Source organism: Equus przewalskii, chromosome 10 (genome assembly GCF_037783145.1).
Source record: "Equus przewalskii isolate Varuska chromosome 10, EquPr2, whole genome shotgun sequence".
Taxonomy (NCBI): Eukaryota; Metazoa; Chordata; class Mammalia; order Perissodactyla; family Equidae; genus Equus; species Equus przewalskii.
This window is the reverse complement of record NC_091840.1, coordinates 58484686-58507995: the sequence shown is the minus strand read 5'-3', so window position 1 is coordinate 58507995 and position 23310 is coordinate 58484686. Positions and strand designations below refer to the sequence as shown.

Below are 23310 nucleotides of genomic sequence, written 5' to 3'. Positions count from 1 at the left end.
GCGCAAGATACAGAATAGAGTGTAATATCAATTACATAAAAATAAGCAAACAAAAATACACACCATAATTGTGAATTTTATTTTTTTATATTTAATGTATCTACAATTAAAAGTTAGTTAAAAGGACAAAAATAAATTTTGTGATACCTATATATTATTTCATTTCAGGCAAAGTGGATCTTATTTTAGAGATATCCTTCCTAATAAATTCCATTTCATATATGGCTGCTAATAAACAGATACAAATTTTTTGCCTTGAGAAAAATTTCAGGAAGATGCTAAACTATAAAACCAAAACAAACAATGGAAATTATCTTTAAAGATGGAGAAAAGTCATTATTTCACTTTTTCTGACCCATTTTACAAATTATTTTTAAAAATATTTATTTTATGCACAAAAAAACTACAGAAGTAGTCTTGCAATTGCAATTGATCTTGCAATTGATAGACTTTCTTAAATACAGTTTTAAATAAATGAATCAACCATTCCTTAAGAATAAATATTGCTGGGGCCAGCCCGGTGGCGCAGCAGTCAAGTGTGCACGTTCCACTGTGGCGGCCCGGGGTTCGCCTGTTCGGATCCCGGGTGTGGACATGGCACCGCTTGGCACACCATGGTAGGCGTCCCATGTATAAAGTAGAAGAAGATGGCATGGATGTTAGCTCAGGGCCAGTCTTCCTCAGCAAAAAGAGGAGGATTGGTGGCAGATGTTAGCTCAGGGCTAATCTTCCTCAATAAATAAATAAACAAACAAATAAAATTTAAAAAAATAATAAAAAAGAATAAATATTGTCTTTGGGAATTAAGTCATTTAGACCTATTGTCCATCACTTCCTAAAAGAAGAAATAAAGATTACTGTAATGCTGACACAGCTGAAGTGTGCTTTCCAAAGACAATGTGGTCATACAACCTTTTATTAACTTCAAAGTACTTTCCAGATTTCTTGGTCTCCCAAATATCACTGTTACTTTCCGATAAAAGCAATTAACCATGCTGAAATCCTCAGAAAGTTACACCTGAGCCCTCACTCTTAACCACGTTCTCCTGCACACTACATGTAAAAGCGTTGGGCATATAATAACAGATTAGAAACAATTTAAAATTTTTAAATTAAAAAATAAAAAAGATGCAAAATTCACTACACTTGTAAAAAGTTTAGACATGAGCCAAGTTTACCCTGCATATGTCCGTTGATATAAAGATTCTGGATCCAGACTTGCAGCATCCACAATTATCGCTTCATCAAAATTTTTCAGAATTTTAACACTGGCTTTTTTCACACCGGACTACAAGAGAAATTGTAAAATTAGTAGCGTATTATTCAGGAATCAAATCAGTCCTGGGTTTGGAATATGACAGATTTGTACGAAATCTTCAGTGTTGGAAACACACATAATTTTCACTCAACCCCATCACTACTGAGATGCTTAACAGCAACAACTCTGAAACGTAACCTCAAAATATAACTACAGAAGGAAAGCACGATATTAAAATGTACAACATATGCATCTGTAGTCCAAATCTATTTGTTTTCTTAATGACCTAAGTTCCAACAAATGTGCTGTCTTCACAGCCATTACGTTCCCAAGTGTGCAAAACTCCCATTCATCCAAGCACATTGATCTTGGCTAACAGATGTGAAGCCCAACTTTTACGGGATAATCATGAATGCTTTGGTTCTCAGGGAGCCACAGTGACAAAAGAGAAGCTGAAGAAAACTTTCTAAAACGACCAGCTTGATGAGTGTTAAGTTCCCCTCTAGCATTCTACCTCCCACTTCTCATCTCCACAGAAAAAGCAAGTTAGAATTGGTATTTCTATGAAACACAGACCCAAGGTTGACCCAGAAATTTCACTTCTAAAAATTCAATTACAGATAGCCTCAGATTTATACAAAGTGACTTACATATAAAATTATTCACTGCAGCATTATTTAAAATAACAAAAGATAGGAACACTTAGTATCCATGACTAAGGTATAGGTTAAATTAATAAAATACATAATTGAACAGACACAGAACACTCTATAGTGGGGGGAAAAGGAACTTTCTTTATGTGCTGAGAAGGGCACGTAATTAAAAAGAAAGAAGCACCAGAATAAAAAAAGGGAGAATACTTCTATGAAGGCCATTGCTACTCAGATATCAAAACCAGACATCACAAGGAAAGAAAACTACAGACCAATATCTATTATGAGCATAGATGCAAAATCCTCAACAAAATACTAGCAAACTAAATCTACCGATATCGAAAAATAATTATATACCATGACCAAGTGGAATTTATCCCAGGAATGCAAGACTGGTTTGACATCTGATAATCAATTAATGTACTACACCATATCAATAGAGTAAAAACCAAAAATCCACATATTCACCTCACTTGATAGAAAGAGGATTTGATAAATTCCAACTCCCTTTCACGATAAAAAAAAATTCAACAAATTAGGAATAGTAGGGAAATTCTTCAACTTGATAAAGAGCATGTATGAAAAACCCAGACCTAATAGCATACTAAATGATGAAAAACTGAAAGCCATCCCTGTGAAATCAGGAAGAAGACAAAGACGCCCACTTTCACCACTTCTATTCAACACTGTACCGGAAGTCCTAGTCAGCGCAATTACTCAAGGAAACAAAAGGCATCCAAAGTGCATAGGAAGAAAGAAAACTATTTCTATTTGCAGATGACAAGATCTTATATATAGAAAATCCTAAAGCATCCACAAGATAACTATTAGAGGTAACAAATGAATTTAGGAAAGCTGAAGGTACAAGATCAATACACAAAAAGCAGTGATATTTCTATGTACTATCAATGAAGAATCAGAAAACAAAATTAAAAACAATTCTATTTATAATAGCATCAAAAAGAATAAAATACTTAGTAATAAACTGACCCAAGGAGGTGTAAGACTTGTACATGGAAAACTAAAAAATGTTGCTGACAGAAACTAAAGATGGTCTAAATAAATGGAATGACATCCCATGTTCATAGACTGGAAGACAATATTGTTAAGCTGGCCATACTCGTCAAAGCTATGTACAGATGCACTATAATCCTGAACAAAATGAAAAAGCTGATCCTAAAATTCATATGGACTTGCAAGGGACCCAGAATAGTCAAAACAATCCTGCAAATGAAAGAAACAAAGTCAGAGGACACACACTTCTCGATTTCAAAACTTACAAAGCCACAGTAATCAAAATGATGTAGTATTGGCACAAGGATAGACACGCAGATCAGCAGGGTAGAATTCAGAGCACGGAAATAAAGCCTTCTATCTATAGTCAAATGATTTTCGACAAGGATGCCAAGACCATTCAACGGTGGGAGAATAGCTTTTTCAACAAGTGGTGCTAGGACAACTAGACATGCACGTGCAAAAGAATAAAGTTGGACCCCACCTCATATAATGTGCAAAACTAACTTAAAATAGATCCAAAGCCACTCTTAGAAGAAAATGTAGATGGACATGGAGAGTGATTGCTTAATGGACATGAGGCTTCATTTGAGGTGATGAAAAAGTCTGGAACCAGATGCGGTGATGGTTGCATGACATTGTGAATATACTAAATGCCACTAAATTGTATACTTTATAATGGTTAAATTTATGTTAAGTGAATTTTACTTCAATTTAAAAAATTAATGGTTTTTCTATACACTTATGAAATTAAGCAAACAATTCCATTTATAACAGCATCAAAAAGAAATAAAATACTTAGAAATAAATTTTTAAAAAAATATAAAACTTATACAGTCACATCACATAACGATGTTTTGGTCAACAATGGACCGCATATACGACAATGGTCCCATAAGATTAGCACCATATAGCCTAGGTGTGTAGTAGGCTACACCATCTAGGTTTGTGTAAGTACACTCTAGGATGTTTGCACACTGACAAAATCGCCTAATGACACATTTCTCAGAAGGCATCCCTGTCATTAAGTGATGCATGACTGTACTTGAAAACTACAAAATATTGCTGAAAGAAATTAAAGATGTGAATAAACGGAAAGACCTCCATGTTCGCAGATCAGAAGATTTAATACTGTTAAGATGGCAATACTCCCCAAACTGATGCATGGAGTCAATGCACTCCCCATCAGAATCCTGACTGGCTTCTTCGTAGAAATTGACAAGCTGATCTTAAAATTCATATGGAAACTCAAGGACCTCAAACAGTCAAGGCAATCCTGAAAAAGAAGAACTACGCTGGAGGACTCTCACTTCCTGATTTCAAAACCTACTGGAAAGCAACAGTCACCAAGACAGAGTTAAACAGAGTTATCATTTGACCCAGCAATTCTACTCCTAGGCATACACACATGAGAAATGAAAACATATATCCATACAAAAACTTGTACAATACCATTATGCATAACAGCCAAAAGATGGTAACAACCCAACTGTCCACCAATTAATGGATAAACACAATGTGATATGTCTGTACAATGCAATATTATTGGCCACAAAAAGGAATAAAGTTCTGATACATGCTAAACATGGATAAACCTTAAAAACATTATGCTAAGCAAAAGAAGCTATTGACAAAAGACTACATATCATATGGTGCCATCTCTACGAAATGTTCAGTATAGGCAAATCTATAGACAGAAAGTACATTAGCAGTAGCATAGGGATGGAGAAGTGAAGAATTCAGAAGGTGACAGTCAAAGAAAACAGGGTTTCCTTCTTGGGTGAAAAAACGTTCTAAAATTGATTGTGGTGACAGTTAAGCAACTCTATGAATATACTAAAAAACCACTGAATTATACAATGTAAATGAGTGAATTGTACAGTATGTGAATTATATCTCAACAAAGCTGTACAAAAGAAAAAGAGAGAAAAGCATAGAGTATGATATCAGTTATAAAAGGACAAAAACAGGTAACACTAATCTATGCCACCAAGGGTCAGGATAGGAGCTCCCGTGGCAGGACGGAGGAGAGTGCCTAGAGGAGGGCCTGAGGGACTTTCTGACACACTGGTGATACTCTGTTTCTTGGTCTGGACATGGGTTACATGGGTTGGGTCTAGTTATGAAAATTCTTCAAGTTATATATAGTTATAATACACAGAGTTTTCTGTATGTATATTATACTTCAACCAAAAATGTAGAAATATATTTTACGGTTAGAACCTATACTTTTTAAGCGCCTAAATAAAAACAAAACATTCTAGCCTATATCACAAAATAAAACGGCAACCACATTCAGAGGTCATCTCCTATGTAACCTTAATAGGAGGAAACGGTACTGAGGCAGTGTAATAGTACTGTCTTCTAAGTTAAGAAAATTTATCCAAGGCCAAGTGTCAAAAAATCCAAAATGCCATTTATTTATTTGTCAATGGTGACGAGAAAATAATTATGTTATATTATTAAACTTAAGGTGAAGAACACCAGACAGGGAATGGAGCTCTGGCTCTCCCACTTACTGTGTGACCTTAATAAAATCAGTGAACTTCTTAACACCTCCTTAGGTCTCTTCTCTTGAGATAACCCACTTCATGTGATTTTGGGGAGAATCAGACAGGGTTTGATATATGAAAGCACTCCAAAAAACCAAGAGAGGTTAAGCAAATGCACAATGGCACCAAAAGCTCTTCAGTGAAACACAGCATTAAGAAATCTAGGAGTTCAGTCAACTATTCTATAAAAAAGCATCCCAAATTTAGTTACTAAAATTTCCCAAATAATTACACAAAGAGCTCTTCAGAAGCTATAAATGTATGTCATATTATTTATTAAAAGCAACAGGTACAGTATCAAGCAGAATAATGGTAAGGTACCTTACAATATAATATATTTTTAAGTACCACCAATACTTTGATTAGAATATATAATATGTAGGCTAATTTTATTTCTCCTTTGTTTCTTCTACAACTTAAAACTTACAAACGGAAGCACTACTGGTATCTGAAGGAAAGGACCTGCACTCGTTTCTTCCTAATGGTAGAGGCAAACTGGTGACTACCTGAGCCGCTGAGCTGTCGGCGCCACCTGGGTGAGAGTCGTCAGCAGAGCCGACAGAGCTGTGAGCGGTCAGTGAAGCATTCGCTCCCAGAAAGTCATCTCCTCTAACCGAATGGATGAGATCATTCAAGTATTTGTAATAAAGATTGCTGGACAAAAAGCCAGGCAAAAAGACCTGAAAGAGAGGACAAGCATTATTTTAAAGTTGAAGCCAAATACAAATCAAAACTTTATTTTAAAACAAAATTTTACCTACAATTCTCCCAGCTGGCACAAATGATTTTACTTCTCCTTATTACACTCGAAGTATTATTATCCCTTTGTACAGAGTTTACATTGTAACTAAAATTACGTGTACAATTTATAGGTTTTTTTCCCTCAAAACACTTGCCAGGAAACTATTAGAGAGACTTGATATTTAGACGTCTTAGTGACCAGAAAACAATCCAGGGAGTGGATATAATTTGAAATTAGATTTTTCTGGTTTGTTATGAATATTAAAGTCTTTGTGTATATATTGACTTTTACTTTTTGAACTGATTTCCTTAAGATAAATTACCAGGAGTGGATTACTGAGTTAAATAGTATCAACATTTTAGTTTTGATGTATATGGCCAATTTACCCTTTAGAAGGATACTGTCAATTTGTATTGCTGGCAATATATCAAGGTATCTGTTTTGACACAGGCTTTCTAACACTGAGTTGTGTTTTTTCAAATCATTGTTAAATGCCTAATGGTACATGGATGTTTTAATTTGCATTTAAAAATTATTAATGATGCTGAATAAGTTCTCAAGTTTATTACTGGCATTTCCTATTCCCAACTTTTCCTTCACAGCACTTAGCACACGTGTAAACATCAAGGCCTGTTTAAAATGTGCCTTCTTTAAAGACAGAGCTCCAGGAGGGCAGAAACCACGTGTCTTTTGTTTACCGCTGTAACACCAATACCCAGCACAGAAATACTCAAAATACTGGGGAACGAATCATCTATGGCTTGATCCCATTTCTCTACTTGATAGTATTCTTAAAATTAGTATAAGATCTTTACATACACACATCTAGTAACATTTTGTTTTTCTCTGTATGTTTATCTTCTTTCTTACTCAGAAAGTTTACATTCTTTATATGATATAGAACTTTTCCTTTAAAGAAAGATTTTAATTTTAATCATGAAAAAATTATTACCCCTGGGCAAAAGCTGATACTCTATTCAGTTTACCACTAGTTTTTCTTCTGAGAAAGATTCACCCTGAGCTAAGATCTGTTGCCAATCTTCTTCTTTTTGTATGTGAGCCACTGCCACAGCAATGGTCACTGATGAGTGGTGTAGGTCTGCACCCGGGAACCAAACCTGGGCAACCAAAGAAGCCTAACTCAACCACTAGCCCACCAGGGCTGGCCAACCACTGGCTTTTTCTTTTTTTTTTGGTGATGAAGATTGGCCCTGAGCTACCATCCATTGCCAATGCCAATCTTCTTCTTTTTGCCTGAGGAAGAGTATCCCTGAGCTAACATCTGTGCCAATCTTCCTCTATTTCGTATGTGGGATGCTGCTGCGGTGTGGCTTGACGAGCAGCGTGTAGGTCCACACCCAGGATCCAAACCTGTGAACCCCAGCCTGCAAAAGTGGAACGTGCAAACTTAATCACTACGCCATGTGACCAGCCCCACAACACCAGCTTTTTAATGATGTGATTTTTTTTTTTCCTGCTTTATCTCCCCAAACCCCTCCTGCACACAGTTGTATATCTTAGTTGCATGCCCTTCTAGTTGTGGGATGTGGGACGCCGTCTCAATGTGGCCTGATGAGCGGTGCCATGTCCGCACCCAGGATCTGAACCCTGGGCCGCCACAGCGGAGTGCGTGAACTTAACCACTCGGCCACAGAGCCAGCCCCATAATGATGGGATTTTTAAATGTAACTCTTCCATATTCCTGGAATTCAGCTCTTGTGTGTAGCATTATGTAACCATGCTTACTTAACCCTTTTCCACTTAGATATACATTACATATGTAAGTAATACAACCTCATGGGCTTATCCTGGGCTCTGTGCAATTCCTGGTAAAATCTGTCCTACTTCACTAGAAGAATAAATCACTCACAAATTCCAACACTTTCTTATTAATATTACTAATAAACCATTAGTGATTCCCTATAAGTGATCATGATACACAAAACCAGTGTTCCAACCCTGATGACAAATATCGGTGAAATATATGGATCGCTCCTAAGCTAACTTTACCCAATACTGCTTTCTAATTATCCAAAAAGATGTAAAAAATAATAGCAGTTAACATTTTCTAATGCCTACTACGTGTCAGGTGCTATGCTAATAATAGCACTTCATATTATCTTACCTCATTTTTATCCTAAAAATAGCTTTGAGATAAGTATCAATATTATCCCCATTCTACAGATGAGGAAAATACTGCCTGAGGTCCCTCAGCCTATAAAGATTAAGATTAATACATACCAAGTCAGACTCAAAGCCTCTGCTCTCAATCACTATGCTGCACTGCTTCAATTTTCTACTGTTCTGCTATACTTGATTTTTCCCATGTTATATTTTCTAAGTTCCACCAGCAAAAACTTCTTGTAGTTTAATACTTTTTTTTTTTGAGGAACATTAGCCCTGAGCTAACTACTGCCAATCTTCCCCTTTTTGCTGAGGAAGACTGGCCCCTGAGCTATCATCCATGCCCATCTTCCTCTACTTTATATGTGGGACACCTACCACAGCATGGCATACCAAGCGGCGCCATGTCCGCACCCAGGATCCGAACCGGCAAACCCCAGGCCACCAAAGCGGAACGTGCGCACTTAACCGCTGCGCCAGGGGCCGGCCCCCTAACACTTTTGAAGTTCTTGATTACCTTCTCCATGGTCGTCCAGGCCTGACGTAATGGAGTTGTGAAACAGTTAGGGAGTGGCCCACCTTCTCTGCAGATATTTGATTCAATTTCTAATCGTACAATATCATCAAAACCGAGAGGATGTGTGGCTTGAAGGGAGAAGTACCTATGGTAGAAAGATAGCCAAATAAAAAATTCTACAGTAAGTATAAGCAACTTTTGGCACCTACACCAGCGAATCTTCTGTGAGGCTACTTGATTCAGCCTGCAGACCTAGACTATAGAGCTGGGTGCTGACAGCCATCCTGACGGTCCTGCTGCAACTTTATTCCCACTGCCCAGACATCTGAATCAACCTGCTACCTCCCTATCTGCCTTCCATCATCATTAGTTCTTGTTTAGGATTTTCAAGGGTCAGGCAAAGAAATCAATCACACACATTTAAGGGGCATCTATTCTCTGTTCAGCACTTGACAGACAGAAATGGATTTAAAAAAGGGTAAGATACGGTATTTCCCCTGAAAAGAGAGCAGAAAAGATCCCTGCACAGGGTACGATGGACACACCATCATAACTATGAGGCATTCATAATATACACGTAGGAATTCAGAACAAGATAGTACTGAGGGTGAGGTGGATAGATTTGACGTATTTGGATAGAATAATGGGACTTGCTGATGATTTGGTATAGAAAGGAAAAGGAGTAATCAATAGTAACTCAAAGATTTCTTACTTCATATGATATAACATGCAATTAGTGTTTTGGTAATCTGATTATAAAGTTCATATTAAGAAAAAGCATTAAAAGCAGAAAAACGTATATATGTTCTCTTTCAAGCATTCTAGCGGCTTCTAACTCCTGTCTATGATACAATACAGAAAGGCTGATGAGGTTAGATTGTAGTGATGCATACGTAAGACATAAAAACAAACAAGTAGGAACTGGTAAAGTCAAATTTGGCACAATGAACTTGGCAAAATGACAGTGCCAGTCGGATGCCATACAGTAATCTTCATTTAAAAATGGCTCCCAGGGCCGGCTCGATGGCACAGCGGTAGTGCACACGTTCTGCTTCTCGGCAGGCCGGGGTTCGCCAGTTCGGATCCCGGGTACAGACAAGGCATCGCTTGGCAAAAGCCATGCTGTGGTAGGTGTCCCACGTATAAAGTAGAGGAAGATGGGCATGGATATTAGCTCAGGGCCAGTCTTCCTCAGCAAAAAGAGGAGGATTGGGAGTAGTTAGCTCAGGGCTAATCTTCCTCAAAATAATAATAATAATATTAATTTTTTTAAAAAAAATGGCTCCCAGTGTGAAAATGGGATCCAGTGGGAAAACCAGGATCTCTGCTCTGTGTGGTTACTGAGCCCCACCAGGACCTCACTAATGCCACTCTTCTCTTCCAGCATAAAAAAAAATCTCTTTTTTGTTATGTTTCCTTAACAAAAAGTGAGTTTCCCATCTTATAACAAGTAAGTTGGTAAATATTCCTCCATGATTTGAATTTTGGGGCACCACAGACCAAATTTCTAACTGTAAATGCTTGCTATTCCAACGTCCCTATAACAATGTTTCTTAGATAATATTTTCCACAAATATACCAAAATAAACACTTGACAAACATTAAGAATTGCATTCCAGTCCAAGTTCTGCCCTAACTTGCCCTGTGGAAGTCACTACCTCTCTGGGCTTTAGCTTTCCTACCTGCAAAATGGGAAAATCAGACTAGATCCCTAATCTGGCTATTCATCAGAATTATCTGAGGAGTCTTCTAAAAATAAAGATTCCTGGGTCACACCTCAAACCCGCTGACTCAGAATCTGTTAGAGAGGAGAACTGGAAATCTATTTTTAACAAGCTCCCAGGTAATTCTTATGCAGACAGCCCAGCATGAGCTGCAGAGCAATCAATGCTCAGGAACCACTGACCTAGATGCTCTTAGCCTTCTTCCAACCCTAATATGCCGTGCATTTTTCTCTACCCTCAAGTTATCCTCTCAGCATTTGCTTGTGGATACAAATAATACATTACTTTTCTTTATAGAATAAGAAAAGTTAAGTGAAAAGAAGGAACACCATGTGTTACAGAGCTGGCCACAGCCTTATCACTTGCCTCATCAGATGTTTTCAATTCTGTTCACTGTAAGATTTTGCCACCCTCTCATGTTCAAGTGAAGATTAATAAAAAACTATTATTCACTGAGTAAATTGGCTGAGCAGATTTGCACCAGAAAATACGATACACCCATACATAGATATTCAAGAATATATCTTTACAATATATTCCAATTAGTTTCATCTTTCTCTTATATTCCCTACCCAAGTTTCAATTACCCAAATTCAAGTTTCTTGAAAGTGCCACATTCCCCCAAGTTTCCCTCACTTTGCTTGTGCCAATGCCTCTGCCTAGAATGTCCTTTCCCACCTTCTCCAGCTGGCAAAATTCAATTCATTCTTCAGGATCTAATTCAGATGTTTCTTAGATAGTATTTTCTTTCTTCTGTGAAACCCTCTCTGAACTGCAGGATCATCAATCTGCTTGCCACACACAAACCTCCCTTTTCCCCAAGAGAAGCTTCTGTTCTAAAAACCCCCAAAACTATACACACCATATGAAAAGCAGCTTTTATGCTGCTCCCTCTGAGCTCCTTGAGAGCAGAGACTGAGTTTATTCATCTTTATTTCCAAAGTACCTATCAAATAATAGATTTGCTGAATGCTGAATATTTCTATCAATAACACTCACTTGTCATATAAAATCATGGCGTCGTTCTGTGCTTCCTGTCCGTCATACTGGCCCTTTTTGGCAGCAAGCTGAGACTGGAAGTTATCTGCTGCCAACCAGAACTGTAAGATATTCACTGCATCCTCTTTTTCCATGTACTAGGAAGGAAAAATACAAGAGGAAAATAAGACTATAAAAAGATTTCTTCACCATCTCTAATCTATAAGCCCCAATTATTAAAATACAGGACATTAGCAAAAACAAACAAACAAAAAAACAGATCCACTTGTTCAGTTAATGCCAGTCAGCAACTTATAGTCATTCAAGATTGAAAAGTTTAAAAATACTCTTTTCGGGGAACAAACTAACAAAAAACCAGCACCAAACAGTTGGATGCGAACTTTAGTGAACTGCAGTAAAAAGTATAGTAAAGATGGATTAAGAAGTTCCTCGCTGGCAAACAGAGAGAGTAAACTAATCAGATCAAACTTTTTATACCTGATCATCTCCATCATTCCATGTGACCATATTAACTTGAACAAATGCTGACTTCAACTTATGGCAAAGAGAGGGAGTGAAGAAACAAATCAACCAAACAACTGTATTCTTTGAAGAGGCAGAATGCAAGTACGTATCTAAGTCACCACTTTGTGAGACTGAGAATCCTCTTATCTCTACATAATAGTCATTTGCTTTGCAACAAAAGAATTTCATCTGCTGAATCCTAACAAATACCATTATACTAAACTGTATGCCTCAAAGAGATTAATATACTCTTACTTGTTGCAAATGCTTCACTAGGCAATCCTATTAAGTGGCTAAAGTAAAAGCGAGAATGGAAAAAATTTACTGCTTTTCCCTCTCTCTTCTAAAGTCTGGTCTGCAAATATCAAGTATCAGATTCTGTGGTTTGAAAACAGGTCCAAATAATCAAAATTATGCATTTTCTTATAAGCAAAAGTTTAATTAGGTTTTTCCAAATTAGAGTTATTTTACACTGATTTTCATGTTTTCTTTAATCTGACTAATATGCCATTAAAGTACTCTTGCCATTATATCTAACTTAAAACAATAATAAAATTATTTAAATCCAACTGATCTTTTTGAAGATTTGTCTCTTCTACGTTATTTTCTATAGACAGGGCCCCAGCATTTATAGTTTAGAGGCTGGAATGCTCTAATAGAGTGTGAAAGGAAACTCAGACTTTACCTCAGAGAAATAAAAGAGGGCTGACTCACAGAAGAGAATGTCAGCCAGGTAAACAGTTCCGCTGGTCAGCACTTCAATCTGGTATTTACAGAAATGGTGACTTCGCAGAAACTCACTAAAGTGCCTGCACATGGACAAAAAGGGAAAATTTGAGGGAACGACCAAGGAAAGAGCTTCATTGGGAAAAAGATACTCTTTCCATACTGTGCCTATTTTATCTTAAAAGCTTAGCTAAATGCTACCTCTCCTCCCAAGGTGTCGTTCCTTACTCCTCTACAGGTAAGTAATCTCTCCTACCTCTCAATGACTTTGTAATTCTCCTCTGATAATTAACACATGCTACTTCATATTACAGTAACCAAAGAACATGCCCTACTTTTCCTATTAATAGGCTGTAATCTCCCTCCTTCAAGGCAGGTATTATATCGAACTGTGCCTTGCACCGAGCACCCTTCTCATTAATGTTAAATGAATACATAGATCTTTTTTTTTTTAAGGGCATGCAGCAGAAATTAATCTAGAAAAAACTCTGGAGGTAGTTTCAATAATCCTACATGGGTTTAGTAATACAGCATCCATTAAGCTTAAAAGCATGCACTTACAAATTAGGATATCCATCTGAAGACATGCATTGTTTAAATAAATAAAACAATTCTAAAAGTCACACTACGCTCACAATCACTCCCAAATGACTTCAGAATTAAAAATTCTTTTAACTTAGGAAATATTAACATGAAAAATGAAAACTTGCTTTATTTTCATTTCATAAAGTCACATAATTGATATTTAAAAGAAACCATTAACCAAGACAGTCAGAGTATGCTTGTAAGATCCTGTGAACATTCAAAATGCTTAAATCCTCAAAGATAGTTTGTTTTTAGTTGAGTGAAGCCCATTCCTAACACTGAACCCAAATTCCCAAGAATGCAAAACGTGAAAGTATGAAATTAACTCACTCTTGCTCCATTGCACTAAAGACTATGGACTGTGCCAAAACAAAACAGTTGGGATCCACCTGCCCATCTTCTCCACAAATCTTTGCTGTAAAAGAAACGGTAAATAATTAAATTTCAACTAAATCGAAAGTATACACATTTGTGAATAAAGTAGGAAATAACTGTAAAGGCATATAAATTAGAAGGTTTTATTTATTTATTTTTGAGGAAGATTAGCCCTGAGCTAACTACTGCCAATCCTCCTCTTTTTGCTGAGGAAGACTGGCCCTGAGCTAACATCCGTGCCCATCTTCCTCTACTTTATATGTGGGACGCCTACCACAGCATGGCTTTTGCCAAGCAATGCCATGTCTGTATCCGGGATCCGAACCGGTGAACTCCAGGCTGCCAAGAAGGAGAACATGTGAACTTAACCACTGTGCCACCAGGCTGGCCCCAAATTAGAAGGTTTTAAATGAAACTAAGAGAAAATACAGGTGAACAGCTGATCTTCAGGTAGGGAAGGTCTTTCTTTCTAGCACACGTACAAAGGCAGAAATCAAAAGATTTAACAACATAAAATTAACTTCTATACGTTAAAATACCTCAAAAACAAAATAAAAAGGCAAAGTAATGGAAAGAAATTTGCAGCATGTATGACAGTTTACTCTATGTATGACAGATTGTCATTAATACATCAAGAGGTCTTACTAATAAGAAATATCCCAAAAGAAAAATGAACGAGGGACATGAAAACACAATTCACAAAAGAACATTAAACGGCCAATATGAAAAGATATGCAAGCTCAATAGTAATCAAATAAATATAATTTTACATTAGAAAAAGGAGGCATCCCACCTTTTGTCTAGTAAATTGGCAGAAAATTGCTTTAACAATCCATATGCTTGTTTAACAATATGTATGCTTGAGCAGGGGCATGGGAGAACTGACACTAGTGTTGGTAAGAATATAAATTGGTATCTCTTTTTCTGGAGTGCCATTTGGCAGTTTCTAGCACAAGCTTTAAAAATGAACATACCCTATCAATCAGCAATTCTATTGCTAGAATTATAACCTAAAGAATTATGGATATATGAAAAGATTTATCTGTAAAGTTTATCACATGTTTTTTGGTAGAAATTTTAAAACATAAAATGTGCTAAAATTAGGAATTGCCCAAATAAAATGCAGCAAATCCATAAGCTGTTTAGCTAGCTATTAACACGTCTGGGGGAAAAAACACACAACCACGATGGCTGGTTTCACTTTAAGTTCATGACCTTAGTGGGACGTTAATGAAACCTAAGGATTGTACTACAGCTTCCTGGTCCATTTACTCTCTTAGTCTCCTAGGCAATACACAGCACATCATCTTCTCTCTCCTTAAACGTCTTAACACCTCTTCTATTCTCTTTGCTGATGACTTTGCTTCCTACTTCACTAAGAAAATAGAAGCAATCAGAAAATTATTTCCATCACCTCCATGACATCTACCAAGTCACTCACCCATCTACCCATGTACTCTGCATTCTCTCCTGTTACTGCAGATGAACTGTTCCTGCTCCTCTCTGAGCAAACCTCTGTTTGAGCACTGGATCCCATCCTCTTTCACCTCCTCAAGACTTTTCTCCTATAGCAACTGTCCCCTCTCTCCTGCATCGACTTTTCCTTCACTATCGTCTCATTCTCACCAGCTTTACAAACTGTTTGCATGTTATACATATATACTTGTTTGCATGCTATCATTCACCTTATATGCTTATAACACGTCACCTTAAAAACAAAAACACAAACCACTGTCCCTTGACTTAACATCCCCTCCCAGCTCATCTTTAGAGCAAAATGTCTCCTAAGAGTTGCCAGTACTTACCATCTCCACTCCTCTTCCTATTCTCTAAGATTCCTCCAATTAAGTTTTTGTCCCTAATGGCCACTACAATTAAGATGACCAGTGGACCAGTTGCCAGTCAGGTTCCCAAGTCCATTCCATTCCTAGTATTCATCTTACTTAACACATCAGCATGACTTAACACCTCTGATTACTCCCTTTCTCCCAGAAACAATTTTTCACTTGGCTTCTGGGAAAACTACCTTCTTGATACACAGTTGATGTAGGAGGGCCTACATTACTGGCTGTTCCTTCTAAGTCTCCTTTGCTAGTTCTTCCTCATCTGCCAGACTTCTAAATGTAAGGCCTGTCCTAACTCAGTCCTTAGACCTAACGGTCTTCACTCATGACACTCACTCCCACGGTAATGTTATCCAGTTTCATGGCTCTAAACCCATCTATATGCTGATGACCTACAAACTTACATTGCCAACCTGGACTTCTGTTAGGAACGTCTAAGGCAGATGTCCAACTGTCTTCCTGACATTCACCATTTGGATGTCTAAAACTCAAACTCCTAATTTCCCCCATAAGCTATTATCCCTACAATCTTCCCCATCTTATAAATCTCCCAGGTATTCAGATCTTTAAAAACATGAAGTCATGCTTGATTCCTTTCTTCCCTCTCACACCACTCACTTTCAAATCATCAGCAAGTTCTGTTAGCTGTACTTCTAAAATATTTAAAAAATTCTGCCAGTTCAGGGATTTGTGGAAGATGGAGGAGGCAGTGGAAGCATAGTTTTTGGGTCATTCTGAATCCCCGCATAAAAACAGAGTAATTAGATAGCAAAAACAAAAACCTAACAACAACACTTACAACAAAACCAGGCAGGTGGGATACATAATAATAGCTAATGTGGAGGTTTCTTCAAACTATAACTTACTTGAAGTACAGCTATATTAAAATATTCCAACCGAAAGGAGACAAATAATTAGGGCAGGCTCACAGAGGAAAAGTGACTGGTCTACAGACATACGAGTAATTTACATTTTAAAACGCATAATAAGAGACACTGAGATGGAAACTTTCTCAGATCCCTTGATCATTAAACATTCCCAACCCGATCTTTCAGAACACTTTTCCCCTCATGAGATTAAAGCAATAATTTGATAAAGTTTAAGAAAAGGAAAATGAGAATTGAAATGACATTTCATTTTTAAATGTTTTCTTTGGCTCAAAACTCCTTCCTTTTCTCCCTACCCTGGAGAGTTTGGTTATCAATTGGTACAAATAAATCCCCAAAGGAATCACTAGCCAATCAATTCCTCAAATAGCCGAATTCTAATCAGTTAGGACACCCTAGTGGAATTATTAGGAAAAGTTGGTCTAGGGAAGTCTGGAAGATGGCAGCAACAGAGTCCAACACAAAAACAGACAGAGAAACTATATAGAAAGACCAACATCCCATGACAACATGTGCAAGAAAACTGGGTGAAAACCCCAAAATACAAGCAGATGGGGACAAAGCAAAAACAGCCAGAGGACCTATGTGTTATAGGTGTCTATGTGGGAGAAAGAAAAGGAAAACAATCTGATAGACCCCTAAACGGCCAACAGCTCCACTGGGAAGTATGGTGGGCCAATTCAGGAACCACAGCTGAGACTAGAGGGGTTTTGCCGTCTCCAATAATGAGGGAGTACAAATCCCTTCAGGAAAGACTACAAGAGCCCCATGCTGGGAAGAATCTGCTAGGAGGAGAATAACATGCTTTATTTCATAAATCAAAAATATTAAATTTGTGTAACAAAAATACAAAACTGAGTACTAAGACTCGATGGAAACATAATAAATATTTGTTCAATGAATAAATGAACCATTTTCATCTGTGATTATAGGTGCACCTAAGGTCTTTCTGATGCAACACAGGAAAAGCTTTCAAACTTTCTTTTTTTTACTATTACCTACAGAGAAATATATCTTTGTGACTCAGTATTTGTTGTTAGTGCTGTTGATTTATTACCTCAGGCAAACTATTTACCCTCTCTTTGCTTCAGTTTCTTCATTTACAAAATAATAACTGTATTTATGCTGCAAGGTTTTCTAGAAGATTAAATGAGCTTATCCAGGGAAATGCTTAGAACATTGTAGTCAATAATAGCAGCCAATAAATGTGTGCTGTTGTTCTTGCTTATATTGTTATTCAAGTCAGAGTCTAAGAATTTGGGTCCAACATATAACAGAGAAAGTTTTCAAGTGAGCTACATCAGACATAATAAAGTACTCTGAAAAAGAGACTAGAAAGGGATGTGTTGGATTCCATGTTCATAAAAAGTTCTCTTAATCAATAACCAAAAATAGGCATTTCATTTTTGCCATAGCTTCAAACACTGCTTACCTATGATATCATTTCTCATTGCTTCTGTAATTGGTATTGGTTTAGCAGCATCTGGAGATATATATTTGGTAAAAGTATTCACTGCATCTTGTTCTATACCTGCAAGGGAAGAAGAGGACAACTTCAGAAATCAAAAAAGAAATTTGTCCCAGTAGCGGACTGCATCCATGAACAGCACAGTTTCTGTTTGCTGTGCGCCCAAGCACACACACGGGCACAGAGAAATAGATATATTTTACAAATAAAAATATTTAACACAAATGTAAATATACATAGAAGTATATTTAGGACAAAGTAAGCCTCCATCATAATGTTGTTTTCACTGTTTGGTTCGTGGAACAGAGGACTTACATGTGAATGTCCTCCTCCACTCCTCATCTAAGCTAACGAGCTCCTCATTAGCAATTATTTACGCACGTCCTCTTTCCATGTCACTTCTCCAAAGTCCCAACTTGAAGGACTTACACAGCAATATAACAGTAGGAACTCAAAAATTATTTATAAATGTACATTTGAAATATTTTACAAAATGATTTTACATTCATGAACACATTCATTTGACCTTCAACAACCCTGGAAGGTTAAAACAATGAATCTCAAATTTTTACTCTCAAAAATTATTGAGGACCCTAAAAAGCTTTTGTTTATTTAAGGTCTATCTATGGATATTAAAGTATTAGCAATTAAAATGACGGGGCCGGCCCCCAGGCCAAGTGGTTAAGTTCGCGCACTCCGCTTCGGTGGCCCAGGGTTTCACCCTGGTTCAGATCCTGGGTGCGGATGTGGCTCCGCTCGTCAGGTCATGTTGAGGCAGTGTCCCATATAGCACAACCAGAGGCATTCACAACTAGAATATACAACCATGTATGGGGTGGGGGGCGGGGGGTACTTTGAGGAGAAGGAAAAAAAAAGATTGGCAACAGATGTTAGCGCAGCTGCCAATCTTTAAAAGAAAAAATTAAAATGAGAAAAAATTATTGACTCAGTTAAAATTAACAATACTAAATTTGTTAGACGTTAACATAAACATGAACAATAACTATTTCCAAACTGAGAAAATCAGTGAGCAGGCATTGTTTTACATTTTTCCAGCTCTCTGTCTTGATAGCAAACTGTTGGATTCTCTTATCAGCTTTGGCATTCAATGTGTTGTGCTATTTTGTTTTGGTTGAAGTATATTGTGATATCGTGATATAACAAGAAATACATATACGGTCTTCATCCTGGCTCCAGGCACAGAGCTTCTAAAGCCCTTGGAATTTCCTGAGTGGTAGGGGCGAGAGGAGCATCTTTTGTTATTCATAACAAGCCCCTTTCAACCATAAGAAAGTTTATAGGAATGAGGCAACTCTTGCAGAATGGAAGTGGTTGCCAAAGGAACCAAGAATGCGATTACAGAGTTGGAACTTTGATCCCCACTCCCCAACCTCTACGTAGGGTAGAGGGGCTAGGGATCATCAAGTTAATCACCAACGACCAATGACTTAATCAACCATGTCCACGTAATGGAAACATAAAAACCCTCAATGAAGTGGCTCAGAGAGGTTCTGGATTGGTGAAGGCATCCATGTGCTGGAAAGGTGGCAGACCCCAACTCCACAGAAAGAGAAGCTCCTGCACTTGGGACTCTTCTGGACCTTGCCCTATGTACCTCCTTTTCATCTGGCTATTCATTTGTATCCTTTACAATATCCTTTAAAATAAAACAGTAACTGTAAGTAAAATGTCTCCCTGAGTTCTGTGAGCCATTTTAGTAAATTACTGAACAGCAGAAAGGGGTTGTGGGAACCCCTGCTTTATAGCTGGTTGGCCAGAAGTACAGGTGACAAGTTGGGACTTGGAACTGACGTCTTAAGTGGAAGGCAGTCTTATGAGACTGAGTCTTTAACCTGTGGGATCTGCATTAACTCCAGGTAGTTAGTGTCAGAATGAATGAAACTATAGAATACCCAGTTACTGTCCAAAGAGAATTGGAGAATTGCTTGGTGTGGGAAATCCACACACTTGGTGTCAGGAGTGTTGTGAACAGAGAAATGGTTTTTATATACATTAAGAAAATCCAGCCTCAGAAATGTGTAGTTGGGAAAAGCAGTATTTTAATACTTTTTGAGATAACTGTGGATATATTCTTCTTTGATACTACACCAAAATTTGACAAGTGGTAGTTTCTTAAAGGTTAGTTAGAATGTAGAATCTGAAACCATATGAATGAATTTGCTGTATGCTGTTACATTAAAATCCACTGATCTATCTCCCATAAATATGGGAAATGGTGGCCATATTTTACTCATAAATGATTTTACAGCATCGTCTATTTTTGAAAATATTGGTTCACTGACTTATGCAGATCTTCCAGATGTTGACACACTGCATCAAGAGTGTAAAAAAGAAATCACATCATTAATGTCACCCACGATCTTATCAGAACACTCTTTAAAGTTGTCAAAGCAGAAGGTGGTGAACGCAAGTTTTCCAAAATTCTAATTTTCACCTGAAAGCTTCTGTTTTACCACTGGGCAACAAACAAATACTGTCAGCTGTTTTCCTTGAAATGACAAGGTCACTTCATTCATTTCTAAGAAAATGTCTGCCAAATACCCACGTGTGAATAACCATGGTTTGTCTATAGTCATTTTTTGAATAAAAATGGTATTCCATTAAAAAAGCAGCTGATTGAGCTCACAAAAACAATCAACTACACAGTACTTTTCCTTAGAAAAGTCGTACACTTCAGCATGCAGAAGTGCTTCTGCATACTTTCCGTTTCATCACACATTTTAAAAGACATGTACTCAAGGGTTTGGATTGAATAAAGCTAATTATCTACTTCTCCAAAGACATCCTTAAGTAAAACTGGCACTTGGTGTTACTGGGAGTATACGGCAGCATACAATGACTACTAGTATAATTTGGTCCAGTGCCAGCAGGTTTTCCCACAACTGCCTTTGCATCATCATGACAAATGTCAACACAGCAAAAAAGACAACATCTTAGAATTACTGTGGAAAAAGTTTTGACCACATGGACTCCCTTGAAAAAGTTTTCAGGGGCCCTCTATGGGTGCACAAACCACACTTTGAGAATCCCTGGGTTAGCAGAATACATCATTATGGCTATTTTTATAGAAAACTTACGTACAAAAAACTAAAATGACTTATTTGAATCAAGAAAGTGCTGGGGTGGGGGATCGGGCCAGGGAGAAGCTAAAGTATTGAGTTTTTGTATGCAAGTGGCCTTAAGTTATGAGTTTAAAAATATTGTTAAGCTGTAAGATGGTCTATAATAAGCCCCACAATGAAAATACCTATAGAAGATATGCAAAAGAAAATGAGAAAGGAATCAAAGAATGTTACTGCATAAAAACAAGGAAACACAATGGAAGAGAGAGAAAAAGAGGGAAAAAGAACCAAAAGACTCTCAGAAAACAATTAACAGATGCAATAGTAAATCCTACGCTATCAATAATTACTTTAAATGTAAATGCTTTAAACTTCCCAAAAGAGTGGTTGAATGGATTTTTTTTTAAAAAAAAGATTGGCACCTGAGTTTTCTTCTTCTTCTTCTCCCCAAAGCCCCCCAGTACATAGTTATTTATTGTAATTGCAGGTCCATCTGGTTGTGCTATGTGGGACGCTGCCCCAGCATGGCCTGATGAGAAGTGTCATGTCTGCGCCCAGGATCCAAACCAGTGAAATCCCAAGCAGCCAAAGCGGAGCACGTGAACTTAACCACTTGACCACGGGGCCGGTCCCAGTTGAATGGATTTCTAAAAACATAATCAAGATCCCACTATATGCTGTCTATAAGAGACTCACTTTAGATTTAAGGACACACATAGGCTGAAAGTAAAGGGATGGAAAAAGATATTCCATGCAAACAGTAACAAAAGAGAGTAGAGAGGCCCATACTTCTATCAGACAAAATAGATTTTAAGTCAAAAACTATTACAAGACACAAAGAAGGACATTACATAATGATAAAAAGGTCAATCGACCAAGAAGATATAACAATATATGCACCCAACATCAGAGCACCTAAATATATAAAGCAAACAATGATAGAAATGAAAAAAGAAAGAAATAGCAGGGCAGGCCCAGTGGTGCAGCGGTTAAGTTTGCACATTCCACTTCGGTGGCCCAGGGTTCACCGGTTCAGATTCTGGGTGTGGACTTATGCACTGCTTGTCAAGCCATGCTGTGGCAGGTGTCCCATATATGAAAAATAGAGGAAGATGGGCACAGATGTTAGCTTAGGGACAGTCTTCCTTAGCAAAAAGAGGATGATCGGTGGCAGATGTTAGCTCAGGGCTAATCTTCCTCAAAAAAGAAAAAGAAAGAAACAGCAATACAATAATAGTAGGAGACTTCAATATCCCACTTTCAATAATGGATAGAACATCCAGATAGAAAATCAAAAAGGAAACAGAGGACTCAAACAGCAGCACAGACCAAATGGACCTAATAGACATATATAGAACATTCCACACAATAGCAGCAGAATACACATTCTTTTCAATACATATGGATCATTCTCTATGACAGATCACATGTTACGTCACAAAACAAGTCTTGATAACTTTAAGAAGACAGAAATCATACCAACCACATTCTAACCACAGTGGAATGAAACTAGAAATCAACAGCAGAAAGAAAATTGGAATACTCACAAATATGTGGAAATTAAACAATATACTCTTGAACAACCAATGGGTCAAAGAAATCAAAAGAAAAATCAAAAATATCTTGAGACAAATGAAAATGGAACCTACCAAAACTTCTGGACACAGCAAAAGTAGTACTAATAGGGACTCGTATAGCTACAAGTGCTTACATTAAGAAAAAAGATCTCAGAGCCAGTCTCGATGGCCTAGTGGTTAAAGTTCGGTGCACCCTGCTGCAGTGGCCCAGGTTTGGTTCTCAGGTGCAGAACCACCCTACTTGTCTGTCAGTAGCCATGCAGTGGCGGCAGCTCACACAGAAGAACTAGATGGACTTAACAACTGTAATATACAACTATGTACTGGGGCTTTGGGGAGGAATTGAGAGAATTCTTTAAGAGCAAACCTGCTCTAACAGAAATGCTAAAGGAAATTCTTGAGACACTCATGAAATGATAACAGAAATAATAATGTTACCAGACCAAACATGGGTCCCTTCTTGAGAGTTAAATCAAACTGCCCAGGAGTAGTTGTTTCACAAAGTACGATTTTTATTTGCAGCATGAAGCAAAGAAAAATGGAGACCATAAGGAATAGTTTCACAAAACTACGGTCCCCTGAGCATGAGGAGGTAGGCAATTTGATTTGGGGTAGGAGATGAGTATTCAAAGGGGAAGTTTCATCCTCGTATGTAGAGGTGGGCATAAGCTTGCACAT

At 37.5% G+C, this 23310-nt stretch overlaps 1 protein-coding gene across 3 annotated transcripts in view; it reads right to left on the bottom strand.

Moving 5' to 3' along the window:
* AKAP10 (A-kinase anchoring protein 10) overlaps positions 1 to 23310 on the bottom strand; it is a 68664-nt gene that overhangs the window by 16425 nt on the left and 28929 nt on the right. For all 3 annotated transcript variants that reach the window (XR_011523695.1, XM_070563559.1, XM_008539904.2), the window contains exons 5-11: positions 17937 to 18035; positions 13729 to 13813; positions 12773 to 12896; positions 11584 to 11720; positions 8861 to 9005; positions 5984 to 6157; positions 1179 to 1288 (exon numbers count right to left, since the gene is read on the bottom strand). Coding sequence is in view for 2 of the 3 variants with exons in the window: in XM_070563559.1 (XP_070419660.1) it covers positions 1179 to 1288; positions 5984 to 6157; positions 8861 to 9005; positions 11584 to 11720; positions 12773 to 12896; positions 13729 to 13813; positions 17937 to 18035 (874 nt within the window). In the remaining variant the exon portion in view is untranslated. The remainder of the gene's footprint in view (positions 1 to 1178; positions 1289 to 5983; positions 6158 to 8860; positions 9006 to 11583; positions 11721 to 12772; positions 12897 to 13728; positions 13814 to 17936; positions 18036 to 23310) is intronic.